At 32.9% G+C, this 23882-nt stretch overlaps 1 protein-coding gene across 9 annotated transcripts in view; it reads right to left on the minus strand.

Moving 5' to 3' along the window:
• Positions 1–5751: 5751 nt before the first annotated feature.
• Positions 5752–23882, minus strand: part of LOC114330194 (adenylate cyclase type 5) — a 1795244-nt gene continuing 1777113 nt past the window's right edge. For all 9 annotated transcript variants that reach the window (XM_050641848.1, XM_050641851.1, XM_050641852.1 and 6 more), the window contains one exon: positions 5752–6166. In XM_050641848.1, the coding sequence (XP_050497805.1) occupies positions 5945–6166 (222 nt within the window). In that variant the 3' untranslated portion in view covers positions 5752–5944. The remainder of the gene's footprint in view (positions 6167–23882) is intronic.

Below are 23882 nucleotides of genomic sequence, written 5' to 3' on the forward strand. Positions count from 1 at the left end.
AACATAATCTCGAATTTTCAAATAAATTTTTTGGGCCAGTAATTATTTATCAATAATTATATAGCTTGTTGAAATAAAAGCTTTCTTGGTATAGATTATAAATTCAGAAGCCGGTTAAAATGAAACGAATATTTTAGCAACAATTCAATTGTTAATTAACAATTTACAGTTGCAATAACAACCAAAATAATTATGAGACATTGATCAAACTTAGAAAGATTATAAAGGTGTGATGCCTATTTAATATTTTGTCGACAAAATATAAATTTTTCATTTTTTTGCATAATTTTTAAATGTTTAAAAAAATTGTTATACACAAATTAACATTTCTTAGAAATTGTTTATTATATTCTAATTTTAAAAAATACTTAAAATGCGTATTTCATAGGTCTTGAAAATGAATGCTTTAAAAAATTTTTCCAACCATTTGCAAAAAAGTTAGGAAACAGCAAAATAAATATACGATATCTCCATTGTTTATAATTTGTTTTAATTGTTTCAAAGCTTAAAAGTGAGTCTATGGTACAATCTAATTACTCACAAAGAATGTCAAAAATTAGTGCAATGGTTATATTTTAATCAAAGATTAAAAATACTTTTTTTTGTAATTTTTAGCGCGAAAGTAGGCTTGATACAGAGCCGGAGATAAAATGTTCACTCGAAGCGACTGACACGCTTAAACTCGCGCGAGTTCTGTATGTGGGCGCGTAGCTACGGTACTGTATTATTGTACTTTCGCGCGTATAAATTACAAAAAAATATATTTATAAGCTTTAATTAAAATATAACCATTAAGCTGATAATCGATATTGTTTTATAAATAATTAGCTTGTACTTTAAACTCACTTCTACGCTTTGAAAGAATTAAAAAAAAATTATTAACACCGTAGTAATAGTATGTTTACTTTGCTGTTTCATAACTTTTTTGCAAATGGTTGCAAAAAAGTTTTAAAGCATTCATTTTCAAGATATTTCAAATGCGCATTTTAGCTATTTTCTAAAATTATAATATAAAAAAAAACTTTCTGAGAAACGTTGATTTGTTTATAACTATTTTTTTAACATTTAAAGATTATGCAAAAAAATAAAAAATTTATATTTTGTCGACAAATTGTTAAATAGGAATCTCATCTTTATAAGATTTCAAAGTTTGATCAGTGCATCTTAATAATTTTGGTTATTATGGCGACCGTAAATTATTAATTAACAATTGAATTGTTGCTAAAATATTCGTTTAATTTTCACCAGCTTCTGGAACAATAATCTAAACCAAGAAATCTAAGTCACGAAATTATTTAATTATTGGTAAATAATTACTTATCTAAAACTTTATTTGAAAATTAAAGATTTTGTTGGGAAAACCCGCATTTTCCGAGGAAAATTTTCGTCGGAGCAGATCGGGAAAAACACGTCTCTATGCAGAATTTAATCACGGTGAATTTTTATTTGAATGTTTTTGTTGTAAAGTTAAAATCTTCGGAGTTCTAGAGCAATAATTGAAAAAAACACGATTTTCGAGCGCCATTTTGTTTATAAAAAAAGTAGCACACTATCTGAGGACTTTGCATACCTATATTATTAATATATAGGATCTTATAATTCGATTCCAGCAATAAAATTGCTGGTAAATAACTTTTCCCAAAAATGGCCTATTCTCCGATAATCAGCCCAGACTATAGTTCAATTATTTCGAGTCAAGAAATTCAAGATATGATTAAATATTTGCACAGTAGTTATCAACCTTCTCAAATTCCAAAATTTACCAAATATGTTACGTACTACATGCTATTAGGGACACAAGTAACTTTTTTATTCACACTTCCTATCCTAAAACCAAATAACTATAACCAATAATTCAAAAGGACAAAATGTACTATATACTCATACATACCCTTATTTGGCACGAACCTCCGACAAGATGCACCTATACAAAGACGGATGCCCAATTTTAGAAGAGATAATATTATTGCAAAGAAGATACAATACTACAAGACAATAATTGTACCTTACGTTTCCTTAATGGTGAAAGTTCAACCCAATCTTTTACGACAGAAGTAACTTCAAAAATGCATTATCGAACAAGTAACTAATAATTATTGTAACTAAGTATTGATAATGTCATATTATGTCATACACATCTGAACGAGTCCAATCAAAGTGTAAGAGAGACCAAATTTCCGAAGTACACAGTCCATCTCTCATCAGTATATCAGAAAATTGTGAAGTGACAATCAATCAATTGAAATTCAATAACAATATTAAAATTCACAGAGGGAAAGCTCTAGTTTTACCAAAAATAAAATATTTTTCTACGAAAAATCTACGAAAATTCCAGAGCCATAATATTACCAACATTGACTTTGAAAATCTTTATGGAATTAATAATATGGCGAAACAATTAGTACCAACTAGAGAAACAAGTACTACCTTGCATACAACCCCATTGGTGACAATATTAACCATAGCAGTTTTTCAACAGAAAACAAGGGAACGAGATTGAAATATAATTACAAAATAGAATCCAGAAACCAACATCCTAAAAATAATTCCATTATTAAAAAAAGTTCATCACTTGAATTCCATTATTTTTGGGACTCAGTGAGGGAGGAGTTACGCCACTGGATTCTGCAGATTCTAGGATACGAGAAACAACGCAATCTCTCTCTCTCTCTCTCTCTCTCTCTCTCTCTCTTGTCGTTTCCCCATTACTGAGGATTGTGATTTCTTCCAATATTCCTAACAATTTTTTTCCATTGGTCTCTATCTCCAGCTGCTCTAAGAGCTTCGCAGAATGAGTTTCCAGCTGAATTCTTAATTTGGTCGGACCATCTAGTTGGTGATCGTCCACTTTATCTTCCCCCCGGAACGTTTCCAGACACAATTAATCTCTCCAAACTATCGTCACCTCTGCGAACCGCGTGACCAAAGAATTTCAGAATTCGTGCCAGACATATTGTGGACAGCCTTTTTTAAATTCGAATTTGTTGTATATAGTGTTGCATATGTTTAATGTAGGTAAATATATGATCGTAAGTTGGCTACAGGTGACAAGGGAGTGGTCTTGTCACTTGACGTTGACATTTTTAGATTTAGATATACTTGTAATCTTGTAAACAATACACACATGGAGTTCTTAATAAATTATAATAAAACAAGATATTTATTTATATTAACAATATACCAGATATAACAGAATTGGTTTAGAATGGCAACGTTTGTCCTATGAACTGTCCAAGGTATGGGCAGCATTTTTCTCTAGCAACACATCTCAAAGGCATAAATTTTTGACGCTCAAGTGCGTGAGGAGTCCAAGTCTCTGCCCCATATAAAAATATTGAGAATACAAGGGCATTCATCAGTCTTATCTTGATATTTTGAGAGATAGATCTGTCTATCCAAACTTTAGTTAGGTGACTCATCGCATTTTTGGCCATACCAATACGTCTCCGAACTTCTGCTTCACAGTTACCATCTTTAGTTATACTAGACCCGAGATAGATAAAGCTGTTTACTATCTGGTATTCTTGTAACACGTTAGTCAGTTAAATAGTGTTGATTCTGTCGACCATCATTATTTTTGTCTTAGCTTTATTTATTTTCAGACCAACTTTATTGATTTCGTACTTAACTCTTCGCAGAAGATCAATCATTTCTTGCTCATTTGCGGCTATAAGTATAGTGTAATCTTCTTCTTTGAGTGCCTCTCCTATCGGAGATTGGATATCATTAGGGCGATTCTAATTTTATTTACTGCTGTTTTGAACAATTCGTTAGTGGTACAGCCAAACCACTCTCTCAGATTTCTCATCCAGGACATTCTTCTACGGCCTGAATTTCTTCGTCCTTGGATTTTTCCTTGCATTATATTTTGTAAAAAAAAGGAGACCTGAGCAAATGCAACAATTGGCGTGCAATAACACTACTAAGTGCCACATCCAAAGTGCTGACCAAAATCATTTTGGAAAGATTGAAGCCGGAACTAGATAAAAAACTGAGAAACAACCAAGCAGGCTTCCGTTCCAACCATTCCACTATTGATCACATTTGCACCCTTAGAATTATCTTGGAACAAACAAATGAATGGAATAAAGATATAGATGTGAGTTTTATCGACTTCGAAAAGGCCTTTGACCGTGTAAATAGGGCACAGATGTGGAAAATCCTTAGATTATATGGGATACCACAAAAAATCATAAACTTTATTAAACTCTTCTACGAAGGATACAAAGCCAAACTAGAACATTCAGGTGAAGTAACAGAAGAGATATCCATAGAAAGTGGAGTCAAACAGGGTTGTGTACTATCCCCTACCCTATTTCTTATTATGATAGATTGGGTAATGAGGAAAGTAATCGACGATCGAACAGGCATCAGGTGGAACCTTTTCAAACAGCTAGAAGATCTCGAATTTGCAGATGACATCTGCCTTATAACTGAACACCGAAATCATATGCAAGCAAAAATTGACAAATTGGCACAGTACTCCGACACAATCGGACTTCGAATAAACACAGAAAAAACTAAACTTCTAAAAAATAATAACCATCCAAATAATAAAATAATGATAAACGGTAAAGAAGTAGAAGAGGTAGACAAGTTCACATATCTGGGATCTGTCATGGAAAGGAGCGGGGGGTGTAAAAAGGATATACAGACGAGAATAACAAAGGCGCAACACGCATTCAACGCTTTAAATAAAATTTGGCAAACAAACGAAATATCGGAAACAACAAAAATTAAAATCTTTAACAGTTGCATTAAAAGTATACTGCTCTATGGAGCAGAAACATGGAAACAGGACGAAAATACAACTAAAAAACTACAAACATTTGTAAACAAATCTCTAAGAAAAATCCTAAAAATATACTGGCCAAATAAAATAACTAATACAGAACTATGGGAAAGGACAAAGCAAACTAACGTATCTACTACAGTCAAGGAAAAAAAATGGAAATGGATCGGCCACACTTTAAGGAAAGACCAAAGCAGCATAGCAAGACAAGCACTTGAATACCAACCAGAGGGAAAAAGAAAGAGGGGCAGACCAGACAACAGCTGGAAAAGAACAACAACGAGAGAACACGAAAAAATTGGACTAAGATGGGGCGAAGTCAAAAAGAGAGCAAAAGATAGAAGAGAGTGGAGGGAATTAGTTCACAATTTATCCAGAGAATAAAAACAAATGAAGATGCGCTGTCCCGGCCAGACAGCAATCTTACACTTTTGGCCAAGAAACGCATAAGCGCCCAATACTCCACAAGGAGGGATGGAACGAGAGAGAGAGAGAGATATTTTGTAGGAATGTGTACTTTTGTCCCCTCATCAGGTGGCCTAAATATTCAAGTTTTCTCTTTTTTATATTCAGTAGAACTTCTGGTTCGTTATAGTGTCATCAGCAAATCTTAAATTGGAGAATTTCCTACCAACCAACTACTGTTACTCCACCGGTCCATCCTTCTAAAGCTATTCTTACAAATAGAGGGACTTTCAGATCATTATATTATATCTTTTGCTAAGCTTTTGTTAATCTTTTGTCATATTGTAAGTTTGTCCGTCATACTTCTGTTGTTTCGTATTTTGAAAATAGTTTGTTAATTTGTATTTCGAAAATAAACAAATTTTTACCACTTCTTCTTGAATATCAAAGTTATATTAATTATAAAATTATTTTCGTGACGCTACTCGTGCGTCATGGGCACTGAACGTGTTAAAGAAATTTCAGGAAAAAGGTAGTTGGTAATATGTAGTGTAAAGACTTATTTTTCGATATAATTACATCTATTTGGTAACAATTTTAAATAAAATAATGCAAACATAATATTCTAGAAAACTAAATACCTATTCTCTCCTATGATGAGTATCTCCATATATTAAAAATAGTTTTAAGACCTAATGTATAGAAATGCATTTTAAATTACAAGATAAGGTAAGAAAATGTAAGTCTTTAGTTTTTTTCAGAAATAGTTCCTAAAGTAGTCCTCATTGGTTCTTCTGACTTATCGTCGAAACTCGAAGCTAAAGGATTTAGAGTTATATTAGGTCGATTTTTGACAGGACCTTCGAGAAAGAAAGTTTCCATCGATCCTTTACCTTTAACATTGATTGTACCTCGACATTTGGTTGGATAACCTTTTGCGTGTAGAATCTGGTTTACTTCTTTTGTGATCTGAAAAAGAAATTTAAGTTAATTTTTAAATTTTAGTAATTGTTTACAAGTGTAATAAAAATGAATAGAAATAATTATATAACTAATAAAAAACTCACACAGAAGTAAAAACTTCTATAAAATGGTTTATTAAAAAACTTCATAAAAAGTCGTGCAAAACGTTTTCGTTCTAATTCAGAATATTTTCAGTGCATTCTGCTAAGTAGTTGAAACTAGCACACTAATTAAAGTGGTAACATCATAATATATGGTTTACTTGATAGATTAAAAGAAAATATGGTGAATACCAGTCGATGTTAAAGGATTAAATTCAGTACATGCTTAAGGGGCAACATGCTTCCCTGCTCGAAAACTAGGTACTTGCCAGTTCAATGGGCACAGACCAACTCAAGTTGGCACCAATGAAAACGTGCTTGAAAATTCCGACACCAATGAAAACGTAGACGACATAATGCTATTGTAGAATTAATTATTTATATGGGAAATAAGCCACAATTAAAATGAAAAAAATAATTTTATTAACGTTTCGACGCCCAAATCGGGTGCCGTTGTCAAAATACAAAATATTACTAAAATAAACTAAAGTGTTGTTGCTAAGCAAAAAAATTCTTCTAATAATTTATTTAATCTCACTCATTTATATTGGCAATTCAGACATATATTATACATTTTAAAGTAGAAGACTTTAAAATGATATTGCCAATATTTATGAGTTGCGTTCCTGGGACGACTTACTGAAAGATAGTTCATTCGATTACATGAAATTAACCCCAACTCAAGAATATCCGTCATAAAAAATTATAGCATGTGATATGTCTTTAAAAAGACAACCAAATGCAACGACAGTAAAATTCTCGCGTTAGAGACTTCATAGTAAATCACAAGGGAAAACCAGGAAAAACCTGTGATACTATCCCGACATCGTAAGTATTTGGTCTTACATTAATTTACTCTCAAAAAATAATACCAAATTCTGACTTGTAACATGTTTAAATTATAAATAATATCAATAATACTAGATATATAAGTAATACTAAAATATAAAATATGTACTAGCTCCATATTATTGACTTACTAATCTTGGTATTTTCTTTCTATTGACTTCCTCTTTCAGTATGGGTAACCACATCCTACTGCATTCTACCGAGGAATTTGCGACACAATTGGTTTCATTTAGCATAATTAGAGCCGCTTCTTTGATTTTTCTCTTTTTACTATCTGATTCTTTCAGGACTATACTTGAATCTCTCCACTGAACTCTATGTTCATTATCCCATGCGTGTTGACATATTTGAGATCTCTCAAATTCTCTATTTTTAATGAATGAATTTTTTAAAATTTATTTATTTAAAAAAAAATATTTAATTTAAAATATTTTAATGCATGGGATAATGAACATAGAGTTCAGTGGAGAGATTCAAGTATAGTCCTGAAAGAATCAGATAGTAAAAAGAGAAAAATCAAAGAAGCGGCTCTAATTATGCTAAATGAAACCAATTGTGTCGCAAATTCCTCGGTAGAATGCAGTAGGATGTGGTTACCCATACTGAAAGAGGAAGTCAATAGAAAGAAAATACCAAGATTAGTAAGTCAATAATATGGAGCTAGTACATATTTTATATTTTAGTATTACTTATATATCTAGTATTATTGATATTATTTATAATTTAAACATGTTACAAGTCAGAATTTGGTATTATTTTTTGAGAGTAAATTAATGTAAGACCAAATACTTACGATGTCGGGATAGTATCACAGGTTTTTCCTGGTTTTCCCTTGTGATTTACTATGAAGTCTCTAACGCGAGAATTTTACTGTCGTTGCATTTGGTTGTCTTTTTAAAGACATATCACATGCTATAATTTTTTATGACGGATATTCTTGAGTTGGGGTTAATTTCATGTAATCGAATGAACTATCTTTCAGTAAGTCGTCCCAGGAACGCAACTCATAAATATTGGCAATATCATTTTAAAGTCTTCTACTTTAAAATGTATAATATATGTCTGAATTGCCAATATAAATGAGTGAGATTAAATAAATTATTAGAAGAATTTTTTTGCTTAGCAACAACACTTTAGTTTATTTTAGTAATATTTTGTATTTTGACAACGGCACCCGATTTGGGCGTCGAAACGTTAATAAAATTATTTTTTTTCATTTTAATTGTGGCTTATTTCCCATATAAATAATTAATCATAAAAATGCCACAAGGAAATAGCTTCAGAACAGCTATTGTAGAACTCTACGCCAGACTCTTCTGGAAATATTGGAAAACCCCACGGTCATCCCAAAATATTCCAGTGCGTAGCCGGTATGTTATTCCTTGCCCAAAAATACTTTTATCCCGAATAGTAGTGGTCAGTTGCTGCTGGATTACACCAGGTTGACTAGAAGCTCTAAACAGTGAGCAACTGTGTCTGGAGGCAACCGTGACAAAAGCCTAGAGGGCAAACCTCTATAAAAAAATCCGTAAACACACGGTGTTAAATCATCCTTGCCTAAGTAGAAAATGGCCTAGCGTCAGACGACCACAAACTCCCGGAGAACTGGCGAGCCTCCGTTGTAATTCAAGTCTTAGCGTGGTAAGGTCGTACTGCCTTGCCAGACAGTACAATTCGTCCCTACTCGTGGTAACTATATGGATAAGTATTTAATCATGCAGAAACAAAAAGAAAACAAAACGAAGGGACAATGGAGCGAGTCACCAATGGTGGTGCAGCTGGAACGAGCTAAGAATGCAGTGACATAGTGTATATTAGCGATGAAAGGAACAAATAAAAGGTCCACAGCGAAGAGGAAGAGAGAAAGGAGAAAATTATGATCTTCGGAAGAAGAGCATCTGTTGGAAGAACCCCCGGTCAGGGGTAGGGATCTAACCAAGAGGGATCTTCCAGGGGAGGCAACCTTTCAAACAAGCTCATTCATCTTGCAGATGAAAGACCTAGAGAGGAGCACGTAACTGCAAGGACACATGGCAAGGACAGACGTAGCCGGAGATAATATCACAAAGGAGGTCTGGAGGTATACCGTCAGCATGGGTCATAGTGACGTCAAATTCGTCTCTATAGGGGAAAATAGAGACGAGAACACCAATGTTACGATCGGTTTGATGCGGATCGCAGCCAAGAAGGCGCTAAAAAGAGAACATATATTCCCATTGGCTGGAACTCGTGCAATATACGAGAGAGACTGCATGTCCAGTGATTTGATGCATGCAGTTAAGGTCTAGTGAAACCTACTGCAAGAGAGAAAGCAACTCCTGCTACAGATCTGACAAGAGACGGTACCAGACACCAAAGTATAGTAGTGAGGACTCTTTTTGGGTCACTTGTAAAGAATTCGGTCACAAAGCCGACAACTTACGGTGTCCGAAGAATAAAAAACTGATAGTGAAAAAGCGGGGCCTCAAGGGAGACCCTTCCAGAAGGGATTATTATAATTCACATAAAATTGTTGTTGCCATTAATGTTTTGCTTAAATAATCACGAATAACTCACAAATTAAAGCAGTTAGGTAAAGGAAATGCTTAAGAAATAAAAAAGTACCGTAAAATGTAATTTTAATACAATAGGGGAGAGCGGGTACAATTGTAACATTTTTTACTTGTAATTTTTTATTTAAAAATGGGTACCATATAAGTGGGATATAAAAATAGGGGAATATAGGTTGAACATTTAACTTCAATTTTCAATTTTCTTGTGTAAGTTTTATTGATTAGGTAACTAGAAAAATGCATCACTTTAACTTAACAACAAGTGTTACATCTGTACCCATTCGAGGGACGATTTTAACACATAATAGACGGAGAGCTAGAGCCGAAAAATCATCGTCATTAGTAATATGGAGTTTGTCCTATGAAATGCGTCCATTGTATATTGATAATTATGATCCCTTGCAGGCTGACACCTCATTGGATACAGGAAGTAGCATTAAGGGGTGAAAGGAACTAGTGCAGTCACTAAAGGTTTTCACCTCCGATTTCGTTCAATCTCCATCGATTTTCATGAAAATTGGTGAGTAGTTAGAGCATACCTCAATCAACAAAAGAGACATGGTGCCAACTTACGCTTTTACCCTGGGGGTGGGCCTTCCCTTCTCGGGGGTGAAAATTATTTTATTAAAGTAACCCCAAAAATCGATAGAGGGACAAATTTTAAGCAAAATCTGTTTTATCAAGTTATTAAAATAAGTCAATATTTTTGAGTTATTAAAGATCAAAGATTTGAATTTTTCGTTACAAAAATACATAGTGTAAAGCGGTTTTTCATAAATAATTCAAAAAAATAAAGTTTTAATAAAATAGTTATAATTACCAAAATTAAAGATAACAATAAATTGAATAGACTCCTTACTTAAAAAGCTTTTAGATTTAAATAAAAGTGAGCTACAGGTGATTGAATGTATATTTTTTTCGGCTAGTACTCAAATCTAAGTATAAATATTCAAGCTTAAATAACGGGAAAACGATGCGTTTTATCAAATTATGCTTACTAAACACTTGTCAAATTACTCAAGAATGCCTACCAAGTGAGCTCCAGATGAACTTAATAGCGTCAAAGCTAAGCAAGTTATGATGAAAATAAGAGAACCCTTTGGAATTTTTTTGGAAAGCGAAAACTAAAACATAGGTACGCTATTTCCATAAAAATTAAAATTTATAGTATGGTTTAACTAGACCCAAACCCAGACATCCAAAGTAAAAGTTATCCTTCAACACCAAATTGTTCTATATGGTCCACATAATGTTCAGAAAAAAGTCACACCATTTTGAGCGTCGAGTTTGGGGGGGAGAGGTGGAAGAAATCGGTAAATTCGTAGTTTTTTATATTTTTCGTCAATATTTCTAAAACTATGCGATTTAGCATGAACAACCTTATATACAAAAATGTTCTACATTAAATTTCAAATAAAAAAGGTTCTATGCATAATCCTTCTAAAATGAACGGTTCCAAAGGTACGGAGGTACTATAGTATAATTGGTCCAAAAAAAGCCTAACCCAAACATCCAAAGTAAAAGTTTTCCTCCAACACCAAATTGTTCTATATGGTCCACATATTGTTCAGTAAAACGTTACACCATTTATAGCGTCCGGTTTGGGGGGGGGGGAGATGGGGGAGAAGTCGGTAAATTAGTAGTTTTTTACGTTTTTCGTCAATATTTCTAAAACTATGCTTTAGCGTAAACAATGTTCTATACAAAAATGTTCTACATAAAATTTGAAACAAGAAAAATACATAATTGTTATAAAATCAACGGTTCCAGAGTTACGGAGGGTAAAATGTGAAAGTTTTCGATACTTTTTTTTTATTTTTTGGGCAATTTATAATATTATTACTCATGAAAGAAATTTTTTTTAACAGGATTGTGTTTGTAAATAAAATTTGCTATTTCATTGGCCGATGGTATGTTAGTGAAAAGCTCTTGAAGAAACGTCAACCTCACTATTCAAAATCTTTATCAATTGCCCAAACAATATAAAAAGTATCGAAAACCTCCACTTTTCACCCTCCGTAACTCTGGAACCGTTGATTTTAACAATTATTTACAGAATATTTTTTGTTTTAAATTTTATGTAGAACCTTTTTGTATAGAACATTGTTTACGCTAAAACATAGTTTTAGAAATATTGACGAAAAACGTAAAAAAACTACTAATTTACCGACTTCTCCACAATCTCCTTCCCCAACCGGACGCTAAAAATGGTGTAATTTTTACTGAACAATATGTGGACCATATAGAAGAATTTGGTGTTGGAGGAAAATTTTTACTTTGGATGTTTGGGTTAGGCCTTTTTTTGGACCAATTATACTATACTACCTCCGTAACTTTGGGACCATTCATTTTAGAAGGATTATGCATAGAGCCTTTTTCATTTCAAATTTAATGTAGAACATTTTTGTATAAAAGGTTGTTCATGCTAAACCGCAGAGTTTTAGAAATATTGACGAAAAACGTAAAAAACTACAAATTTACCGATTTCTCCCCCCTCTACCCCAAACCCGACGCTCAAAATGGTGTGACTTTTTTCTGAACATTATGTGGACCATATAGAACAATTTGGTGTTGAAGGATAACTTTCACTTTGAATATCTGGGTTATGCCATCTTTTGGATCAGCTGTATCATAATACTATTATAGTAGGCCCATAAAACTGTCGATATTTTAGCATAAATAATAACTTCAAAAATCTTGACCGGTTTAGAAAGAATATTTTTGAAAAAAAATGATTTAAAAAAATCATAATTTTTCAAATTTTCAATTTTATTTTCTTTATAATTACTCCAAAAATAATCGATATACGTAAAAAATCCACGAGAATAGTATATTGTGCAACAAGTGCAGAAAGGTACTAATTTCTCACGAGTTTGAAAAGTTGCGGTACGAGCGCAAGCGAGTGCCGCAATTCAAACGAGTGAGAAATTACCTTTCTGCACGTGTTTCACACTATACTTTTTCTACAAGTACAGTTTTTCCTAAAAATAAAAATCACAATTTCCAAACGACGATTAATTATAATAGGTACCTATGTGATAAATTTTAAACTGTATTTAATTAATACCTACTAATCAATATAAATTCCTTATACCTAAATAAATTGCACAGAAATCAGTTAAAAAATTAATGCACTGCCTTAATTTGTTTAAATTTAAACAATTATTACACATTATTGACATTATATTTATGCAGTCACGGATTTACACAAAACCTACTTCATTCTACGTCTCCTGCACAGGTTGCTAAATCCTTATTGGTTATTTGATAATTATAAAATGTTTAATAAGAATAAAATTGTAAAATAAAACAGTTGTAACATCCATAATTTAGTTTCTATGCTATAGTTAAATATAATAATTGTCTTATAGGTTATATATTTGTCTAAAGTTTAACCACGGATGTAAACAGAATATAACGTTACTCAGAATGAGGTAGTCAACTGTGCAGAAAAGAACTTTGCGGCACAGAAACGTCACTTTGCGGCACAGAAACGTCACTTTGCGGCACAGAAACGTCACTTTTCTGCACACTAATGTCAAATATCTTATACTGTGAGAAAATATCAAGTTTGCTAACATAAAACCGTGCAGAAAAGTGCACTTTGAATAGTGGTTGTAGAAAAAAGAAGTTTCCTGTAGTTGGCTGTATACCATATATTACAAAAAACAAGTAAGATGCTTTATAAAAGGTATATTTAATAAAATTCCCTAAAAAGGGCTACATCACAAGCAGAACTACTTTTCAATCTGATAACAGATCATCATCAGTACTGACAAGATGCTGACATGCTAACCACCGTAATAAAAAAATATTAGGGCAAAAACCCTTTTAACTTGATCAGTCACGGAAATATGGAAATATTATCAAAAGAAAATGAAATTTATGAAAATTTGAAAAATAATGATTTTTAAAATCTTGTTTTTTCCAAAAATATACTTTTTAAACTGGAAAAAATTTTTGACGTTATTACTTATCTATGCAAAAAATACAGTCTTATAGGGACAACCATAAATTTTTATTTTTTCTGGAAATAGCCTAGTTATGTTTTATTTTTCACTTTCTTGCTTAGCTTTAACGCTATCAACTTCAACTACAGCTCACTTGATAGGTATTCTTGAGTACTTTGGCAAGTATTTAGTAAGTATATTTTATAAAATGCATCGTTTTCCAGTTACTTAAGCTTGAATACTTAGATTTGAGTACTAGCCGAAAAAAATATACCTACATTCGGTCACCTATTACTTATTTTTAAATAATTTTTAAATGGTTTTTCTACTAATGGTAGGGGAGCAAAGTATGCTAAATGTGCAGTTACTTGAGCGTTATGGGGACCTATTGGGTTGTGAAGAGTAGGTCCTAAAACCAAAAAAGGTTTCCATTTTAGTGGGGATTTTCCATTTTTAATTTAAATCTCCATTTCCAACAATGTTTTTTTTAGATTATAGCACCATCTATCCATAATTCGAAAAAATGTCTAATATAAGGATTACTTATTTTTACGTAAGAAATCCAAATCTTCAATAAAAATGGGACTCCCATTAAGATTTTAAAGTAACCCCCCACCCCACCGTCATGGGGTTCGTGTTTGGTGCCATTCGACAGATTTTTCAAAATATTGAATAAGTAAGTGTATTTTTCAGTTTTTCGATCTGATGTTACACTGGAAATAAGGCATGGTTACAGCGCATTCGACTTATAATCCGAATAATTGAACGATTACATATATTCTCAAATCATGGTTTGTCCCTTATTTTTGGTTGCATATTCTTAAAGAACTGTCCCTTTACTCCTAATTCATATTTTTGCTGCCAATTTTCCTTTAGTTCCTTTCGAAAAATTGGAATAAAGTCAGACTCTGGTATTTTTGATACGAGTATTCTTCCATTTTTCGCACCATTTTTTCCTAAAGAATCCACTTCTTCATTTTCATCTATACCTGAATGGGCTTTGATCCATGAAACATAAATTTGTTTTCCCCTACTTAATACGTTGTGATACAATTCCAAAATATCAAGTAGTATATAATTTAAATTATGATTTAAATAAAGATTTTTAAGTTTTTCTACAGAACTGTTAAAGTCTGTGAATATAACACATTTATCGTCTTCCTGTTCTAAACACATATTAATTGCTAGTTTTAAGGCAATATGCTCTGCACTGAAAATTGACAACATTTCTGGTAGTTTGTATATTAACTTAATAATTTTTTTTTAATTTAATTCTCCATTTCCAACAATCGTTTTTTTTTAGATTATAGCACCATCTATCCATAATTCTAAAAAATGTCTAAAATAAAGGTTATTTATTTTTACGTAAGAAACCCCACCCCACCGTCATGGGGGTTCGTGTTTGGTGCCATTCGATAGATTTTTCAAAATATTGAATAAGTGTATTTTTCAGTTTTTCGATCTGATGTTCATTTCGCGGAATATCGCGGGATCCATATTTAAAATTTTAAATTTACCCTTCTCCTCTCCCTGGGAAGTCGTGTTTGGTATCATTCGGTAGATTTTTGAAAAATATTATGCACGTTTTTTTTTGTTTTTCCATCTGTCATTCATTTCGCGAAATATTCTCTTTTCTCTTGTGAAACTTTGGGACTCACTCATTTCCTTACGCCCCGCTCAAATCGTCATATTTTTGAAATATACACTGTTTTGCATGTACTTAATTTACCTTATCTTAATCTGACGATTTCGAGATTTTCTAAGGATAGATTTTTTTTCGGCCCCCCTTAACAAACTCCCCTGCATTAAGAGCCAATAGGTGGTAGAGGTACATTTTCAGGGTACAAGGTTTCTCCCCATATAATAATCTGACGCGCCCGAAATAATCTATTCCATTTTTTATTATCTTCAATTTTGGTAATCATAACTTTTTTGGTAAAACCTATAGTTTTTGAGTCATTTATAAAAAACCACTTTATACCATGCATTTTTTTTAACGAAAAATTTAAGTTTTGATCTCTAATAACTCAAAAATATTGTTTTATATCATAACTTGACATAACAAATTTTGCTTAGAATTTGTCCCTTTATCGATTTGTGGGGGTATTTTTAATAAAATAATTTGCACCCGCGAGAAGGGGTGGCATCCACCCCATGGTAAAATCGCCAGTTGGCACTATGTCACTTTTATTTCTTGAGATATCCCCTAACGACTCACCAATTGTTATGCAAATCGATGGAGGTTCAACGAAATAGGAGGTGAAAACCTTTAGTGACTGCACTAATTTTCCCCTTTCACCCCTTATTGCTGCTTCTTGTATTCACTGAGGTGTTAGCCTGCAAGGGATCATAATTATCAATATACAATTGACGCATTTCACAGGAAAAACTCCATAATACTTATGTATGACGGTGATTTTTCGGCTCTAGCTCTTAGTCTAAAAAGGGGACAAATGTAACAAGGTCAAGATCATCGAATTTTATCCAACTTATTCCCAGAATAATTATTTATAAACAGGTCTCTTGTAAAACAATAAAGAAGTACATATTATATAAAGACCTACTTATTATTACTTAAACTGAACATATAAATCAAAAATGTATTCCAAAACACACACACTCGTATACAATATATACATATAGGATTCGTTAAAGACAGTCGTAATAAAAGTACGTGTGATGTTTAACAGTTTTAATTATTAAAATGAATAACTAAATTATTGATACTATTAAATTGACGAAATGTAAAAGTGTTTGTGTAATTGCGACTAAAATTTTACGAGTTCTTGTTCTTACAAAAAGAAATGTATTTAGAGATAAGTAATTGCGTCTAAACAATATTATAACCGGCTTGTCATAAGTAAGTCTTAATGCATATTTTTACGTCTTATCCCCAATAACACGACTGTAGCGGTTTTCATCTTAAAATCGACTGACTCTGGCCTCTCTAAGCTAAAACAAATTCTCTTAATATCTCTAATCTCCTTTTTCCCGTTTTAACCTATTAATATTGGATCAAAGTATGTATGTACCGACTTTTCCCAATAAACGAAAACTATAAAATTAGTCAAGGCGACTACTGTTTATAAGTCCGATTTCAAACGATTGAAAATAAACAATCTTCTCACTAAACTACCCGTCGATTAGATACACTTCCACATCTGTCCTTTACCCGCTCGTTTCGTGTTTGTACTAATAATTAAAGAAAAAATATATACAGGGGTCTTAAAAATTAAGGTAAATTATTTACAATTCTACATTCGGCCATCCTGCTCGAATTCGACCCGAATTCCTTGTAGTTCTGTATCCATGTCTTCATATATACTCAATACCCGTTTATTACCACCACTATCGGGTATAAACTTAACTTGCCTACGTGCCATCCTTGTCCTCTTGTTGTGTTTCAGCTCGTATCGACAATTTTTCAGTATTAATGACCACCTGACAACTCTGCTAAGTTAACTCCTTTCTACACCTCATCTTCGTAAATGCGGAACAATCTGTATATTTTTTAAATATGATTCCGAGTAGAAGAAAAAAACGAAATGTTTTCATTGCTTGAATTATAGCTAACACTTCTATCTCATAACTCATATATTTTTCCTCGGCTGGAGTTGTTCTCTTGCTAATATAATAAATTGGGTGAAGTTTATGATGGTTTTCCGATCTTTGTAAAAGACACGCTCCATATCCATAACTGCTGGCGTCTGTATGCAATTCTGTAAATATCTCTTCTTGATAAATCTCTAACACAGGTTGATTAATCGGCAGTTTTCTATATATAATGCTCCTAATAAACCCTTGAAACACCGTAGGCCTATTACTCAATCCAAACTGACATCGACTCTCGTTTCTCAGCATCTCTCAATCTTCATCAAATTGTTTAATTATTTCCTGTTCTATGATTTCCTTCATCCTCAGATCTTCTTTGTTCTTCATCTTCGTTCCGAACAGTACTTCAAACGAATTTATGCTTCTTTGATAAGTTGCATTAAAGAACTGTTGCGACTTATAAATGTGTTTATACCATTTCGTCGGTTCTTCTAGACTGTGTTTAGTTAATAATCAGCCCTGTGATGTAACAAACCCGTTATAAATAACGTGTACACGTTACGTTAACATAACGTTTAAGTATAACAGCCTGTATAACGTGTTGCAAAAAATTAGATGTGATATACATGTTTTTAACGTGCACTTTATCCAGCATATTATTTTCAAAACGTTAAAGTATCGTCTTGCGCGACAAGAGTAACAGTATACAGAAATTGAATACGTTAGAGTAGGAAGGACAGACATAAACATGCAGCGTGCAACGAAGTACGCATCTTGTTCATCGCACTCGCACATCTGACATCTGGCCTGGCACTTGCATTGGCATTGCACCAAAACCAAGACCAAGATGACTCAAGATGTTATTTGAAATTCCCGGTCCTCGGTCCGTGAGGTGTTCTTTCTATTGTGCATGTTATTTAATTTTTGCTTGTCGTGTTGTTATGTAATAAAATGACTCAACAAGGATTGAAATAAACTACAAAACGAACATACAAATGGATTTACCCAATCTGGCCAAACTGGTCTCTATAGTCTCTATGTTTTCTTAATTTAAGTATATGAATAAAATGTTTTTGTTTACAAATAACATAACCTCAAAAAATAATACACTATTTCTAAAAAATAACTTTAACAAACCTTCTAATAGCATCATAGAATTATTTTAATAACCCGACGTTTACCATCTGACAAAATTCTGGACTAAATTGTCAATTTGTTATATTTATTTATTCTTTATACTACACGTTATTTTACAACAAGAGGTTAAATAGGCCCCGTTAAAATGAACATGTTATGTTACCAGATAACGTTTTTGAGAAACGTTATTTGTCATACATCACATCAATTTGTAGAATTTAACGTAAATGCAGGATAACGTACACGTTATTTATAACGTGTTTGATACATCACAGGGGTGAATACTGGGATTAACGTTCTATTGATACGTTCTATTTTTCCATTGCCCCTTGGTACGCCTGTTGTAATTTTTACATGTTTTATATCTTCACTTTCGCAATAGTCTTCGAATTCCTCTATATCCGTCTTTATTTTTGTATCTTCTGTATGGTTCAGCTGAAAATCATTATTGACTGTCGTCTCGCTAATTATTGTAATCCTCCTTGTAAAAGTAACTACTCTTTTTTTAGATAAAATTATTTCATCTTCGGTTATTGTAACTTCTGCTTGTCTTAGTATATTGTTTCCGAGAATAATTTCAACGTCTAGTGTTTCTTTTGGAATAACATGAAACAAAATATTAAAATTCTCTCCTTGAATTTCTACCATTTTATTAAATGAACCTAAAGTTTTAACTCTCGTACCTCCTAATCCGCTTAAATCTAATACGTTTTGTGAAAGAATCACGTCATCAAAATATTTTTCATAAATATCCTCTCTTACTGAACTGATGTCACTTCCTGTATCCAATAATGCACGTAGTGATAATTTTCCAACCTTCAATGTTACCGAGTTTTTATATATAAATTAATAACATTTACATGTCCAGAAGTTGATGGTTCCTCTTCTCTGTCATTGCATCTAGAGGAGATATGTAAAAACTGATGGCATCAAAAACATTTCACTCCCTTGTCCGTGTCCCTGACTTCCACAATTGAAACATTTTTCTTTCTTTTTATTCCTACTTTGAGGCGCTCTTCTTTCATCTCGTCTTACTTCCTCGTTCGTCCACGTCTTTTTATGCGTCTCGGTTTTAACTGATTTTTGCGTCGTCTGTTTTTTAATTAACTCGTACAGTTTAATCTTCTCTTTAAAATCATCGAAATTTTTGGCACCATAAAGTATTACTTTATTAGCAGGGTCGTCCATAATTCCCTCAGTTATATACTGAATTATGACTTCATTTTCGATGTTTCCTCTGCTACCGATTTCTCTCATTTTTAGTACAAACTCCTGTGCGCTTTTACCTTGTTTCTTCTTTCTATTCATCAGCATTTTGCGTATTTCGGCACTACTTATTTTGTTCTCAAACTCTGTTGTCAGTCTTTTCTTCAGGAGCGTCCAGCTATTAACTCCTTTCTCTGACTGTATATACAGTTTAGCTATTCCTTTTACAGATCGTTTAGCAAAAATTAGCATTTACAAATCATTCCATCCCATCAGATTGGAAATTTTTTTAAAATCAGCGATCCATTTTCCTATGGGATAATCGTCTTTTCAGTCGAAAGTTTTTATACTGTCTTCTACGTCTCTAAAAGTTAAGGCAAATAAATTATTCAGTGTACCTCTCGTCATTTTGTTTGATTTTGATCTATTCCTCGTATATAAATCCGTCGTACTTTTATCCTCCATATCGTCATCATTATTATCGTCGTCGGCAACGTCTTTACCTTCTTCCTCGTGATAAGCGTCTTTATCACGTCGTTATCCTCATTGGAGTCATCGTCTTCGGTAACGTCTTTACGGTTTTCCTTGTGATAAACGTCTTTATCACCGTCATCGTCGCTAGCATCTTCGTCTTCATCGTCATTCTCGTCTTCAAAATTGAAGTCGTTTAAAAATGAACAAATACGTTCAATCACGTCGTCCTCTGAACCAGCGTAGTTCAGATCCAAAACATTGCAAACTGGTACCAAGTCCGGCATATTTAGTTTGTTTTTCACGTCGTCTATTTTTGTAGAATATTCCTCGGATTCTTTATCCCACACAAAATTTGTAAAATTCCGCAAGTTCTTCCTAGTTTGTCGCGGCAACCCTTTATCACCGTATGCAACAACATACAAGTCCTTAACAGCACTTAGTGCCGAATTTCTAAGATTTAAATTAATTTTTGGAAAATCGTTAAGAGTTTGTTTAGACTGCATTTTAAAAAGGGATATAATAAAAAAATAAAAAGTTAGATTATCTTTTAACTACAAAGTTAGATTATTTTTTCCTGTATGCAAATTTTATTAATGTGAACTGTAGAATTGTAGTCGCTTTTACTTCAAAATTATCAATATTTACTACAAATAGTAAAAAAGTTATGATTTATTAAAATAAATGAACAAAAAAAAAACAATGAAAAAACAAAAAGAAGTTAATCGTTAAATAATTTATGATAGTTTTTTTCTCAACATTCACTGTTTATCGTCAAAGTTCCAGTTCACAGTTCCTCGAAAAAAATAATCTTTGGCCAGGTTTCTACTTTGCACCCACCAGAATAAATTCTCTTGACTACTTTTAAAATATTGGAACAAACACACCTGATTTCTCCTTGGTAATCTGCTTGCTAAGATTGCGTCTCGTCGTCGTCGTCGTCGTCACTGCCAAACAGCGTCGTCTACACTCTACTAGCCTGCTACTCCACCAACACAACCACTCACCAACAGTTCACACAGTCCGAAAGTCATCAATTGTTTAAAAAAGTCCGAAAGTCACCAACAGTTTCCACGTTTCACGAACAGTCATAAACAATTTAAAAAAATTACGTCACGTCACTTGAGCCGATTTTTTAAATTACACGTCACTTTACGGTATTTCGCGAATTTTATAACGAAATTGTCTTTCTTAGATCCGCGATTGAGCCGCCAAAGTGTAGGATTCGTTAAAGACAATCGTAATAAAAGTCCGTGTGATGTTTAACAGTTTTAATTAATAAAATAGATAACTAAATTATTGATACTATTAAATTGACGAAATGTAAAAGTTTTTGTGTAATTGAAACTAAAATTTTACGAGTTCTTGTTCTTACAAAAAGAAATGTATTTAGAGGTAAATAATTGCGTCTAAACAATATTATAACCGGCTTGTCATAATATAAGTACGTCTTAAAGCGTCTTTTAACGTCTTATCCCCAATAACACGACTGTTGCGGTTCTCATCTTAAAATCGACTGACTCTCGCCTCCCTAAGCTAAAACAAATTCTCTTAATATCTCGTCGATTAGATACGCTTCCACATCTGTCCTTTACCCGCTCGTTTCGTGTTTGTACTAATAATTAAAGAAAAAATATATACAGGGGTCTTAAAAATTAAGGTAAAATATTTACAATTCTACATACATATATAATTATATTACATATATTAGTTATTTATGATATAAGTTTTAAAAGTACAACTTTAAGGCACACATGTGAAGGTTTGCAGAATGAGTGAAGCGAGTTCTGCAATTCACATGAGTGCCTTAAAAATGCACTTTTAACACGTATATCATACAATATTTTTTCTACAAACCTACAAACGTTATAAATTTATAAAATACTGTAATGATACGCCGATAAGTCGAACACGCATCGACACTTGGAACCGTGCGATTCTCACAAATCGCGCAGAAAGCGCCACTCAGTTCTACTTCTCCGAAACAACACTGGCAGAGGGATATTTAAGGAGGTCACACGCAGAGATCCAGCAGTCTTGAACGACAGTTCTGGGCTCCACAACCAGCCGAACGAGGTGAGCTAGGCAGGCCGACCTAAGTACCGAGGCACCGTGTTGAAGTGATCTCGCGCTAAGGCAGGCCAATTCGAGCCGCAAGGTGGACCGTGGTGAGGTAATTTTCGGCTCATAAATAAACGGTGGCAAGCGTAGTGAGCGAGCTCCCGATAAATTTATATATTTGAATAGCGTGTAAGAACATGTCATATTATTGTTAATTCTGTTGTTCTTTTCCATACGTATCCGGAGGAGGACTTCGCTGCGACGAATAGAATGACATATATTATTTTTATTTATTTTGTAAATAATTAGACTGAATATATTTATTTTGTTTTAACCTGTGTTTTACTGAGTCTGTCGTCATAGAAGAAATATCCATCACAATACAATATTTTTGTTAATTGCTGAAACCTATGACCCGTAAAAGGTAGAACTGATTTTCTACACTCGAGGGGAATGTCTAAAAATTCCTAGCGAAAATATTATACCGTTATATAAACTTGTTTTTTCTTCTTCTTCTTCTTTGAGTGCCTCTCCTGTCGGAGATTGGATATCATTAGGGCGATTGTAATTTTATTTACTGCTGTTTTGAACAATTCGGTTAGTGGTACAGCCAAACCACTCTCTCAAATTTCTCATCCAGGACATTCTTCTACGGCCTGGATTTCTTCGTCCCTGGATTGTTCCTTGCATTATATTTTCTAGGAATGTGTACTTTTGTCCTCTCATCAGGTGGCCTAAGTATTCAAGTTTTCTCTTTTTTATATTCAGTAGAACTTCTGGCGCTCGTTATTCATTTGTAATTTTATCCACCCAACTTATTCTTAGTATACGGCGGTAGCACCACATCTCAAAGCTTTCAAGATTTTTAATATTCCTCTGTTTAAGAGTCCATGACTCAACACCGTAGAGCAAAGTACTGAATACATAGCATTTTAACATTCTAGTTCGTAGATGAATACTAATATCACGATTACAAAATAATTTTTTTATTTTTATAAAAGTAGACCTGGCAATTTCAATACGTCTTTTATCTCGTGATTTTGGTCACCTGTTTCATTGATAAGGGTTCCCAAGTATTTGTATTCGTTTACTTTTTCAAGTTGGGTACCGTTTATTGTGATACTAGTGTCATTTATTGGATTCTTACTGAAGGTCATATATTTGGTTTTTTTGACGCTCATCCTTATGCCGTAGTTATTACATATCTCATTCATACTTTTAACTAGATGTAGATCCTCCGCTGTTCTTGCCATTATCACAGTATCGTTTTTTCTACAAACGTCTATCGTACAAATGCAATAAAAAATATTAAATTAAATTTTAAAAAACCTTTTTCAAATTGCGCAAGTTGCACTATTAATATTAATGTTAATAAATGAAATACCTATAAATATTTTGACGTTTGTTTTCAATATTTGACATTTTACTTTTAACTGCAATGCCTTAAAATTTTTATAGCACACAGTGTTATAAAGTAACGTTTTTAAGGCTTATATAGAGTGCTAAAAATTGCATTTTTAACACGTTTGTACGTTTGTAGAAAAATATATTGTTATGTAATATATTACCTTATTATAATATACATAGTAATACAAACATATATAAATTGTATGTAGGTATAAGGGTGTTTGGTAAAGAATGGGCCATAGCTTAACCTTAGATTCCTGAGCTTAAAATAGGTCGATTTAAGCTAACTTACCTTAGTAAGAAAGTTGATAATAAATAAAATACAGGGTGTCAAAGTTAAACTTTTATGTAGTAATGAAACACAGACTTACTCACAATCATTTAATTATACTTTGACGACCGGTTTCGATCTCTACATTATACAGATCATCTTCAG

This window comes from Diabrotica virgifera, chromosome 1, assembly GCF_917563875.1.
Source record: "Diabrotica virgifera virgifera chromosome 1, PGI_DIABVI_V3a".
NCBI lineage: Eukaryota > Metazoa > Arthropoda > Insecta > Coleoptera > Chrysomelidae > Diabrotica > Diabrotica virgifera.